At 36.6% G+C, this 13390-nt stretch overlaps 1 protein-coding gene across 1 annotated transcript in view; it reads left to right on the top strand.

The window, feature by feature from the left end:
• Positions 1-6609: 6609 nt before the first annotated feature.
• Positions 6610-13390, top strand: part of LOC107686400 (uncharacterized protein C9orf172 homolog) — a 13430-nt gene continuing 6649 nt past the window's right edge. Inside the window, exon 1 of the mRNA XM_016483367.1 lies at positions 6610-6810. Coding sequence (XP_016338853.1) covers positions 6802-6810 — 9 coding nt within the window. The 5' untranslated portion in view covers positions 6610-6801. The remainder of the gene's footprint in view (positions 6811-13390) is intronic.

Raw genomic sequence — 13390 nt, 5'->3', positions numbered from 1 at the left:
GAGAAAAGGAGGAAACTTGTCAGCGCTATTATTTTTTTACTACCTTCATGCACCTTGCTTATACACAAGGTAATCATTAGCAAATGCCCTTGTGATGTCTGCACCCAGCTAGAGCTCCTCTTAAAGAAACAGCTTGTCTTTTACCAAAGTTGCAGCTAGGAATATATCGCAGTATAATATATTATAGAGCATAAAGACAGAGAATCAAAATTAGATACATTTTTAATGTGTATAATGTGCCCATTAAAAATAATGCATGTGAAATTTTGTTAATAACAAATGCATGTCACTTGAAAATGTTACTGGAACAGGTCAGTGACCTCAACAGGTGGGAATGTGGTTAAAAAGCATTCTCAGATAAACAGTCAACATAAATAAACATAAACTTGAATATAAACAACTAGATAAACAGATCAACAGGCCTGAACATAATGACTCAGCATGAGGAGGATAAAAAATCAATATATACAAAACCCCTCAAGGCATCACTGGCTGTGTTCACTAACAGTACAGCATAATTCCAGATCATTTTGCTTGAACAGCTGTTAGGTGATTAAGTGACTGCTTATGAAAGCAGTAAATGGCAGTAATCTTGTCAGAAGGATGTAGTTGCAGTCTGATTATTAGATCAAACTGTATGTGGACCCTGGATTTTTTGTTAATAAATCATGTTAAGGTTGCTCAAACGTGGGAGTAAATATGACTGAACACTGCTTGACTTACATACATATTTATTGTTATATAAAACAGCATACATTCAACTACATTTTTTTTAAATCAGTCAGTTTGAGTCAATGACATGTAAGAGTGTCAAGATTTACTGTATACGTCTTTAGCATTATTTTCAAAAATGCTAAGGCAAATAATAACAATTCATGATTTTTTTATATGTATATTTAAAAATATAATTAAATGTTAATTAATAAATATCATTAGGTCACATTTTACGACCTGAACTCAGCTTGCATTGTCATAAAAAGATCAAATTATCAGATTTTTTAAGAAATATATAGATTTTTTTTTTCCTGCATATTTCTGCATTTTGGTCACACTGCATGATTCTGATTTGGCAGACATAAGTGTTTCAAATATGAATAATCTGTTACATTTGTTTATTTATTATAAAACTTAGAGCATTTCTCTTCAAGAATGTATTTCCTTTTTCATTATGATATCATAAAAATAGCAAAATAAATAAAGCTCAATAAATTAATTCAGAACTGTTAAACAGGTTCATCACAGAAGAGGTGTGTTGAAATCACTGAAGGTATTTCGTTTTCTTTTATATATTTTTTAAATAAATTAAAATCACATTATTGACCTAGTTATTATTTGGGTTTGCCTCAGTTGCTGTGCTTAAATGAATCATTCTACCATAAAATATCTTGTTTACTCATAAGGATTATGTATCAGTCAGTTAGAGGCTGTTCAAACAGCCGTTGACTTTGTTTCAAACACTCTAATGGTGTACACCTGATTGATCCTTTGTAGTACAGGCCTCTTATCAACAACAGCAGGATTTGCAGCCAGGACATTGATCTTCCTCTTCCTCCTAAGAGTCTCTGGAGCAGCTGAGACACCTGCTAGCATGCGGCTGATGGACGGACTCTAATGCCTGCGTGCTCCTTGGAAGGAGTTGCATCATTCCTGCCTTGAAAGATCAAAGTCTGTAGCTGAGCTTCTCTTCATGGCTCTGTGGCAGGTCCCTGGGTCCTCACACCTTGTGCATTATGGGAACGGCTCCTGTCATGCTGCATCATTTCAAACCCATATGGGAGCAGACAGATGGTGGGCAGGCTAAACCAACGGGAAGCTGGGTTGCCATGCCAATAACAGCGATGAGTTCTCGCTATAAAAGAGAAGGACAGAAGCATAGTAGCCGAGTATTACTGCATGTAAAATGTGAAGAATATTGTGTTAGAGTGCAACAGTCACCGCCCACTTCCTCAGCAACCTTGCTTCCATAAATATTTTTCTTCTATTCACTTTCTCCATAGGGATTTAAAAAATATAGTCAGCAAGAGCCTTGAACCAAACCAACCAGCTCCAAGATGAATCATACAAACTTGCATTTAAAGCAAAACAAGTATTTGAAAAATTACTATGAAATACTCAAGCCATAATGACTTAATTCAAAAAATGATACAATAGAAAACTACTGATGTATATTAATTTTTATAAGCATACATGCACTTTGTTCCTAAATGAATCAGTGTTTTCGAATCAGTTGAACAAATCTGAGTGAATGATTCAATGACTCATAAGGGCTGCGTTCCACTTTGACATACACTTGCAAACTTCCCTAAGCACTTCCCCTTGGGGGAATCCCTGCTGTCATTTTTGAAGTTTATTCCACTTCTTTATGTGAACCAGGGAAGTTTATATGGACAGACCCTCGACCCCTCGTTTTTGACAGAGGGAGCGAGTTTACTTCATATTTATGCTTCGGGCCAATCCATATACCACAATGCAACGCGATTGTGATGTCACCACAGGTCGCGTTTAATTTACCCCCATCTCAAACAACAAATGATATGCAAATTATATTTTTAAATATTTAAAACAGCCCAAGCTTACCTGTATACATATAGAACACTGCATCAAACAAATTCGTTAGATGAAAAACTGTAAATTATACTGAACAAAAATATTAATTTTGTTTTTGCTCCTATTTTTCATGAGCTGAACTCAAAGATCTAGAGAAATAGGCCTTTTGTGTACATAGAAAAAGTCTTAGATCTTTGAGTTCAGCTCATGAAAAATGGGGGCAAAAACAAAAGTGTTGCGTTTATATTTTTGTTCAGTGTATAAATCAACTCCATAGCAGATTCCAAGTGATCAAGGGCTTTGGGCATTCCAGTTTAGCCCATTGCAAGGATTCCACCAGTACAATGACATACATCCAAGTGAACGAGACGGAGGGAAGTGGGAGGGAAGGGCATAAAAAAACAAGTGGAATGCGACCCTGATCGTCACTTTCTTAGGTCCTGAATGAATCAGTGTGTTAAAACGAATCAGTTGAGTGAATCGCTCCATGACTCGCTCATAAAGACTGTCAATTACCGCCACCTACTGGCGCATGTTACAATGCACATACTGAACGCACAAACACTGACAAGCGGACAAGTGGACAAGCTTATGGTTAGTGTAGCTCTTGACAAAAAAATCAGCTAATAATCATCTACAGAAGTATGACAACCTTATTTTGCAAAGCCGAAGTACGCTGTTTTCTTTAAATGTGGAAGACTTCCGATTCATTAGTCGCTATAGATAAATAACTAAGAATAACAAAGTGCAGTAAACAGTAAATCTATCAACGCTACAAACTAGTGTGTTAATGATTATGACAAGAAATTAAAACAACATGACAACAAATACCAGTTTGCAATATAAAGCACCATAACAGGCTGTTTTTGTACAGCTAAAATAACTATAAGCGAATGACAACGGAAGCCTCGCACATTCAAGTTACAAATGGCCGTTGTGTTCTCTAACCTGGATTCTGCTTAGCATTGTGTTTAAGAACACCATCTTTCCGGCTATAAGATATGATGAACATGGCAGCCCTTAGCTCAGCAGTCTTGTCTCTGCCAATGAATTTCTCCTGTGCTTTCCAAAAGGTACCTCTTCCACAGACACTGCCATGTGATCTTACTGCCGACACTGTAATGAGTTTGCTATCAGCAGGACAGAACCATAAATTCAGTTCGGACAGAAAGAGAAGGCACAGAGAAAGAGAGAGAGAGGCTCAGGTTTAGTCGTGGCCTCGATTAGTCTCAGAACAGCTGAGGGCTCATAAGAGCTAAGAGAGTTATAATTCAGATGACTGTAGCACTGATATTATGAGTTATATACCTCACTCAGTGAGCCCTACAGACTAGAGAAGAAATGAACATGCAAAACTGAAAAACACAAGGACAAGCTTTTCTATGAGCTGCAGGACACAGAAAACAAGCACTGATTCTAGGTCATATATCTGTGTAATATCTAAGCGCCTCAAACAAAGCTCGGAATATCTTTCAAAGATTTGATGCCACTAATCCTGCAAATTCTGGGAATCTAGGGATTAGCACATTGTATCACTTGTTAACATGGCTTTGTTTCCTGACAGGACTGATAAACAGAACCTGTGTGATCTTATTCCTAGACAAATCAATAATTACAGGCTGCAGGTTTTTTTGTCGGCTCAAATATAGTTTTTAATTGCACCATTTTTTCAAAAACAGTCTCTTTGTAAAAGTCTGAATTACTGTAACGATGGGAGGTGTGACAACGGAGATGTGGATCTAAATGCAGCTTTTATTACAATCGTAGTCAGACAGGCAAGGTCAAACACCAGCAAACAATCATAATCCAGGGCGAGACAAAAGAGTAATCAACAAAACAGGCTAAGGTCAGGGCAGGCAGCAAACAATCAGAAACAAGGAAACAGTCCAGGGTTAAAAACACTAAGGCAAGGCAAGAAAACAAGAAACTAGGAAACACGGAAAGACACGGGAACTAGGGAACCCTACAGGCTAACAATACTGAGCCACGAATGAGTGAAAAACCAGGCTTTAAATAGGATGAGACTGATGGAGGTAACAAGACACAGGTGAATGCAATCAGTGATCAAGTGTCCAAGCAAAGGATTATGGGAAATGGAGTCCGGGGTGAATGGCAAAGTTACAGGATGGAGTGCCCTCTAGTGGAGCTTGTGGGCACTCCATCTGGCAATCGTAACAACACTGTGGCAGATACAAACCAATTTGTGTTTCCGAACACAAAACCCATGACACTAAATAATGCAATTAACACTAACTTAATAACATAAAAAACAACATAAAATATTTCAATGCAAATAACTGATGACAAAATAAATAAATAAATAAAATAAAAATAAAAAAGTGAATGTTCACATGTTTGGAAATGGCCTGTCTCCATAAATTATATAAAAACAAAATTAAAAATAAATGTATTGCCTTGTTAAATCTATATAAATTCCTTAATATATTTTAAAATCATTTATAATTGTTTTACCTCTGAATAATATGTTCTACAATATTTACAGTAAAATTACATACATGATATTTATATAACAATATAATATTGTTTTTATATTGTATAAGGTAACTTAAAATTAACCAACTGTCAGGCTTTTATGTTACATTTGATATATAATTTTTTTTAAATTTAAAATAATAAAAAAAATAGAATAATGATGAGGCTGTCTTTTCATAGTATGGCAAAGAAATAGAAAAAAGAAGCCTTGAGACAAAGAACAGAAGCTGAGTCACACCTCAGCACACAAATGCAATAGAGACCAGGAGGAAAACAGATAATAAGACACAAAACAATAAAATGTCAGCTGTCAGCAGTGTTTTGCACTGTAATGGCAATGACTGTCTGGGAAAACAGTGCTTATCAAATACATTTTTTACTGCATTAGGAAGGGATGCAATTGCTCCAGTATAATAGTTCACTGAATTACAATTCTGTCAGTCATTTTAAAGCTGTAGGATGTACACAAGCTAAGATATAAAGCAATTAAAGTTTCACTCTGTGGGAGTCGAACAGCTGGATTTACAGCTAAAATAATCCTAATTGACCAACACGCCTGGTCTTGTATGGCTTGCTCCCATGGCTCACACAGCAAATGTTTATTTTACTCAGGATTCTAGTAAGCTGGTGTCCTCATTCAGTGTGCCAGGGTGCAGTATATGTTCACAGAACATGCATTGTTTTGTTAAACAGCCCACAAAATCAGCCATCGATTTAACTAATGTGGACATCAATGCCATGTATGTCTCACTTGATCCCTTAAGCTGTACTTTGCTATTGTGCACTTCTGTTTTAAGCTAATTGAATAAACAGGCAGGTCGACAGTGCAAGTAAAGTTCTATTCTTAGAAAGGAAGGAAATGAGGTTAGTTTGCCCAATAAAATAATTATTATGGGATGGGTCATTCAAGTTTTCAGTTCAGTTTTTTTTTTACATAAACATTAAAGGGGTCATATGATGCGATTTCAATTTTGCATTAGATAGCTGGCAAATCACAGCACACCTCGCTTTTCAGACCGATGAGCTTTGTAAAAATTGACGCGTTTCAAAAAGGCGGGGCATAGAGGAGAAACAATAATGTACTGTATGTGGAAAATAATGTGTTTTTTAACTTTAAACCGCATAAACACATTTCATTACACCAAATACACAAAATAATGTTCCCTTTAGCAGCATCATATGACCCCTTTAAACATTATAACACCAATGACACATATGAGAAAGTAAATGAAACGTGAATAAATAACTTCAGTTTAGTGGGAAAATCAGGTGCACATTTTTATTCATTTTATATTATTAACTCAACCTGATGGAAATAAATAAATAAATAGACAGACTTGGAATTAATAAACAAATATCTTAAAACCCTTCTTCTTAAAATGAATACTGGAGCCTACCAGCAAGACATGACACCTTCATAATTAAAATCACTTCTCAAAGCTGTGCCATCGCATATGCCTATCCAGCATGAGATTCGTGCTCAGCACAAAAACACGCACGAGCGCGCACCCAACGTCGCACGCATGCGCAGTCACTGCGCATCTCACACAAGAAACGCAACGCGTGAGGGATGCGGTCACACCCCCTCGTCTTGTCTCAGTACGCCCCCGAGACCCGTGGGCGAACAAACAATACTTAAGGAGTTTGATGCAGCCCACCTTAAAGCATCTAACATGATATGGAGACCACATAATCTCTAAATGAACAGTCAGTGATACACGAGTCCACAGATTATCAGCATCATGAGGATCTTAACTATGGATGAAGACGGTAAGATAAATGCGCACACTCCTAAAAGCTTGAAATACACTGGAAAAACAAAACTTTTATCTTAGTAAGTATTTGTAAGAATTAAATTGTCTTCGGTCGCAGTAGCTTTGAGTCTTACTGGTGTATTTTGCGCCGAAAGACATTAGGTAATTTTACGAGAGATGCTCGATAGTGCGGGGCTCGTGCCGCAGCAATAAACGAGAACAAAGTGTGCTTTTGTGTTACATTTTTGTGCGATGGATGGGCAGAGGTTTCATTTTCGCGCTGCACTTTTTCGCAGTAAAACCACGACATGATAATCAGTGTTTGTCAGATTCATTAACGACCTTATCAGAGATCGAGGAGGATGTTGATGATACTACTACACGTTACGCATTGTGGCGACCTTTTAAATCAGGTTGCTTTGTACGTCAGTAGGTTGGGCATAGCTGACTTTGTGGTTTTGTTAGGCATCCAGGCGACAGAGCATGCGGTATGTGTGCTTGTCCGGAGAAGGTTCAGGGAGTAGTAAGTTTACTACGTATATATAGATAAATGTAGCTATACTTTAATAGTAGGACTTACTTTTCGGAAGTTGACAAATCCTATGCTTTGGCATGTTATATTTAATCTAAAACTATTGCTAATGTTATAATTATTAGACCAAATGCCGTTTTTATAGTGCCTTATTAATTGAGAGACTATATGGAATATTTTTTGTGCTATTAAAATGAATTTGTAAGCCATAACACCATTTAAAGTGAGCAGTGAAGGCAGAAAGGTCAAAACAAGGAAAAAACACTTTCCCTTATAGGCCTACATCATTCATGTGCAGTTTAACCTAAATAGGATTATGAGCATATTATGCATCAACTACCCAGTAGCACAGATGTTTCAGTGGATTATCAAACAAATCAGCACATTAAAATAATACTCTACTTGGAGTCAAAGACATGGTTATAAAGAGAGATAAATGCTTAACTTGTTTCTATCTATGTTTATTTTAAAAGACCATAAATCAGGGGTGCCCAAACTCGGTCCTGGAGGGCCGGTGTCCTGCAGAGTTTAGCTCCAACCCTAATCAAACACCTGAAGCAGCTAATCAAGCTCTTATTAGGCATACTAGAAACTTCTAGGCAGGTGTGTTGAGGCAAGCTGGAGCTAAACTCTGCAGGACACCGGCCCTCCAGGACCGAGTTTGGGCACCCCTGCCATAAATACTGAAGCCCACATAAGAGTCACTTTATACATTGCAGCAGGGTTGCACCTGTTGTTCTGAATAAATGCAGTGGCTTGGAGAAGAGAAAGGGAAAAACAAGAGAAAATGCTTGTACAATATTACACCTTGTACAATATTATACCTCTTGGTCCACTTTTCTGCAATACAAACATCCAGACTAGAGTTAAAATATGTTTTTCCATTATGTTGTAGATAGCATAATTGCTGACAACAGACATGCATGAGTGCTATAATATTGAAATGTTAAGGACAATCACCCCCTCAAGGGCTGAGTGGATTGTGTTGTTGTTCTTATTGATTTAACTTAATAAGAAGTGTAATTGTTAGCAATGTCTTTCCAGAGTGTGTCTGTGTGTGTGTGTTTAAACCATTATCTTTAGGACATTAACAATGTAAAACGGTCTCCTATGACCTATAACTGGTTATAAAATGATGGAGTGCCCCCAGGTGGTACACATCATGACTCTGGAAATTTACAATACTAAAAATATTAAAAACATACACTTAAATGGTCTGTTTTCAGTGTTTTAGCTATAATTTCATCTCATATGCCCCTGAATTAGCCAGTGGCAAAAATGATTGTAATGGCAGCAATCTAGTTTTGTTGTGCAATTTAAGAGGAAAATAAATGTGCTGAATGAATGTTTGCAGTTGAAAAGAGAACTGGAGTTTCCACTTTGTTTGTCTTATGACCTTATAAACTAGACACTTTAAGACAGATATGATTTATAGGTAGGCATAATTGCTTGGACTTTCAGTTCCTATAAAAATCCTTGGAGCTTTCTTGTTGGAAAAGAAAAGAAATTTCACCTCCAAATCTCCAAACTCTACAGAATTATCCAGCTGGGCTGCTTTCACTGAGATACTCAGATGCATATTTCTCGTTATCCATTGTGTCCAAATATAGCCTCTTTGCCTCATATCCAGCCAGAAAAAAAACACTCTGCAAGCTTGTTTGAGGAATGGGTTGTGTATTTAAGGAGATAGCCATCATGTGAGATTAACTACTGCTGCGAACACTTTCTGCTGTCTTTGGAGTCAGAATGTAGCTTAAAGGAATTTTTGTATCACTCACAATGTAACTGACCCAACGTATCCAGTGAACCCATGACTACAAATGATTCACTTCAGATCTGATTCTGCATTATTTTACAGTTCCATGAAAAATTTCCAGTGGTGCTTCTCATTGTGACTAAAGCCGGGGGCACACTATACGATTTATAATAGTAATTTATGATTGTTGCTTGAGACTATAGGCCATGTCACACTGTGTGATCTCAGTTGTCATTAATGTCAGACTGTACAACAGTTAAGACTCGTTAAAAATACACAAGAAGAGTTGTCCAGAGTTTTACATCACAAATCGTGAAATGTTTGGTGACGGTGAGCCGCATTCACACGCAGAATCAAAATTGTGGCTAGCAAACAAGACCAGTCTCTAGCGTTCATTTTGACGGTTTGTCTTGAAAAGAAAGATGGAAAAAATTGAAGACGAAGATGAAGATGTTTGGAGCAAGTAGTGGTTTATTGTTGTTGCACTATTTACATCATTACGTTCTGTTCTCTTTATGATTCTTGATTTGATGGCCATAAGAGAAGTCACACTGCAGGACTGTGACTCAAAACTTCTGACACAGTCAGAATTTCATCAAAGGTAAAATTCGATTGCAATGGTCATTAATCGATTGCCGGTGAACATGTCAAACTAGTAGCCATCAAAGACTACATATTTTGGCTTAGGATCAAAGGAATTTTTAGGATTTGCAAAATTTGTCTCAGATGGCCAGATGTGGCCAAAATCATCCAGTGTACACCTGGCTTTAGTTGAAGATCAGATCATATTTTATGACCAGCTTATTCAGAACTCCCGGTGAACTCACATGCCTTCCCTTGCAAATGTATGTGCATACTTTACTTCCTATAAGTGGTTGTTTTCAATATTGAATGCTGGTAAAGAAGTGAGAGGAAGCTAGTCTTGGCAGACTGTGATGGAAGTGTCAGACAGGTGGTGATTGACTGTGCGAGAGCAGTCAGGTCTCAGTCACAGATACTGGCTCTGCTGCTAGCTGTGAAAACGCCTGCTGATAAGCCACCTTGCATAAAGGAAGAAGGGAATTATTAACATCCACCTAGGGGTGTGTGATATTGACAAAAAATTATATCTCGATATTTTATGGGATTTTATCGATAATGATAATTAGACGATATTTTGCTGAGTGTGTTATTGTGCTGGTACCTTAAGGACTGCCGATCTTTTCCAATAAGTTTAAACAGATTTTTGCATTTTATGGGCATTTTTACCTTTATAAAGCCATTTTTTCTAAAAGTGTCCATTATCTTTTGAGTCAAATTCTTACATTTAATCAGGGAATTAGAATAATAAGACATTTGGGCTGTTACCAGGCAAATTAAATCAACACAGAAGCTGCATCTGAAGTGGCATTTAGATGTATTTACACACATGTATTTTGTTTAATGAAAGACATGAATGCATTTAACCTGCAATTACAAATGCATAAATAATGTTTTGATATATTAAACATAAAACGTTGAATACTGATATTTGAAATGATTTAAAACATGAAAAAAAGAAGAAAAAAAAAGAAAAGAAAGAAAAAGCCAAAATTTGAAATTAAAACCGCCAGCAGGTGGCAGCAAATCACTGTTAATAAGTGAGTCATTGCGATTGAACCGAATCATTTAAACGGTTGATTCATTCAAGAACGAAACACCGTCATGTTGCTCAGAGACACAAAACAGCGTTGTGGCTGTATTCGGAATGATTTTTGTTGGCGAAATAGAGCAAAAACAAGCAATATGGCGTCTAAAAGGTAAGTCTCTTAATTAACTTGTTGCTTATTGAATTCAATGTCACATTTGTAATCATGGTAATTTTTGGAGAAAAACGGCACTCTTCGTGTGAAATTGAATAACTATATGAAGTGGTATAAATATATAAATTTTCTGCCATCATGTCTTGAATTTGTGATCATTCTAAATGCATTTTAATAGACTGAATCATGCAGTGAAAGAACGCACTCTAAATGTGCACACGCACTAGTCTAGACTTCACCTAACGTATGTGTGTGCTCTGTAGGGATGTTTTGAATGGTTTTTGCAAAATACTCGATAATGTCAAATCGCACATCGTTAAAACAACAATTATGATATTATCGCAGACGATATATATCACACACCCCTACATCCACCTTGCCCAAGATGGACGTGTTTTGCTTTGTAATGTTTTAATCTAAAAGAAAAATGACAATGACCTTAAAACTCTCTCTCATGCTCTATTTTCTGTCCTCATTATATTTCTATTTGTGGAATTTTCCTTTTAAATAATTGCGTCCTTCTAAATTATTGCTAAATGCTAGTTAGATGGGCAAAAAGCATTTGCTGACCAAAGGAAAATATCTTGTTATTCTCAGTGATTCAGTGTAATCTAATACTGTACTGAGAGGTGGGTCAAATGGGGGTGATACAGTAATATTTTATTTAATTATATGTGATATGTGGACCAACACCAAGCTTATCAGCACTAGCATTTATATGTTACTTCTCCAGTGTTAAGAGCGAAGGAGACGGTGAGAGATGGTGGGCAGATATTAGCTCACCAAGAGGACACTTATACCCTTAGTCAGCTAAACAGAACCATGAAAATGGCAGCCCAAAGGAACCTGATTCGTAAGCATTTGCCATGAGTGACAGTGTTTTATAAATAGCTTTTAAAATGTGCGATTCAGCTCTCTTTAACAATTGGTAAATGGAGGGGTCCAGACGGCATTCAAGATTTTGAGACACAAAGTAGTTGTGGGTTATCAGCCAAACACATGAGCCTGTTCACCTCTGGCTGCAGAAACACTGGAGAAAATGCTTCTAAAAGTAGATGAAGTGCTTAGTGCACTTTAAAGTGCAATTTTTGTTTGTGCCCCGAAAATGGTTCCCAGCAGACATGTAATACAATAGTCATGGAAGTCATCTAGTCCCAGCTGCATCAATCACAGAGCCTCAGCAGATCTGATCCGAGCTCCGTTGGGAGTTTTATTACCCTTTATGTCCAAGTGGTATTGTGTACCTGAGATCTTCTCAGATGAGGAGTTACCACTGTCTACAGATATTGTGAGTCAGTCTATCCCTTAGGATGCACAAAAATACTCATGTCAGTTTATGTTGATATTTATTTTAAGATACAATCTAGAGATCATTTGATATGAAATAAAAGCATTTTCATGAAAGATTCAACATCAGAAATTAGGCCTACTATATATAGTTATACTGTGTCTCTTATAGGGCTGCACAATAATCGTTAAACTGATAATCACAATTATTTTGAACAAATATTATAACGATTATTGACGTTCTAGAAATGTCTTTTTACATTTCATCAGAATTATTGCACTTTCACATAACCACAGATCAAGAGAACAAACTCACATGGTTTATATTACCTTATCTAGTTTTCTGGTGTATCGTACTTATAAAAATTAGTATTCTTGACATTATGAAAACTGGTACAACAAAAGCTTCTCTCAAAAGCTAAACCTGTGAAATTCCTAATATTAAATTAAACAATTCCAAATTATGTTTTTCTATAAAACAACAAAATGTATTCAGCAAAATTCATGTTTAGATTTATTGCAGTTCATCCTTGAGGTTTGCATGCAGATTTAATTTGCCGGGTTGGGAAGATTAAGTAAAACTCTGGGCCAAAAATACATCTGTTTAAGAGAAAAGCTCTGATTGGGGATTTAGACTCTTAAAATGTGGCAACCACAAGTTTGAAGGCTTGAGGAGTCTTGTTACCAATACAAGATAACACAAATGTCAAATGAAATTAAAATGAAACCTTTTTAGGATAAATAACCAGTGGGCAAATATCACAGACAATTAGAATTTAATTAATTGAGAAAAGCGGTAATCGTGAACACAATTGAAATACGATTTATTGTGCAACCCTAGTGTCACACTTACTCAAGGAGCACAGAATGAGGAGACAGCTTCAAATAACAGTCTTTAATGACTCAAAAGGCAAGGAACGTCTGGAGACACACAAGGATGACATTCAAGAACCAACAAACACTAACTGAATGGATTGGGGCTTTTAAACACAGGAAGCACAGCTGGACACAAATGATAACCAATGACAGGACACAGGAAGAACCAAATAAGGGCAAACAGGAACATACACGTGACACCTAGACACTTGCACATGTTTTTACTGCGCTTTTACTTTGCCCTGGAATGTATGAAGAATTTGCTTTAGTATTGTTAATGCAAACATACATTCACAATGCAATAATATGTTGAAAAGCTAAGAATCTAGTTCTATTCTAAATTATTCCAGTAAAAAGAGTGAAA

This window comes from Sinocyclocheilus anshuiensis, unplaced genomic scaffold (assembly GCF_001515605.1).
Source record: "Sinocyclocheilus anshuiensis isolate Anshui unplaced genomic scaffold, SAMN03320099.WGS_v1.1 scaffold1207, whole genome shotgun sequence".
Classification (NCBI taxonomy): domain Eukaryota; kingdom Metazoa; phylum Chordata; class Actinopteri; order Cypriniformes; family Cyprinidae; genus Sinocyclocheilus; species Sinocyclocheilus anshuiensis.
This window is presented reverse-complemented; position numbering and strand designations above follow the sequence as displayed.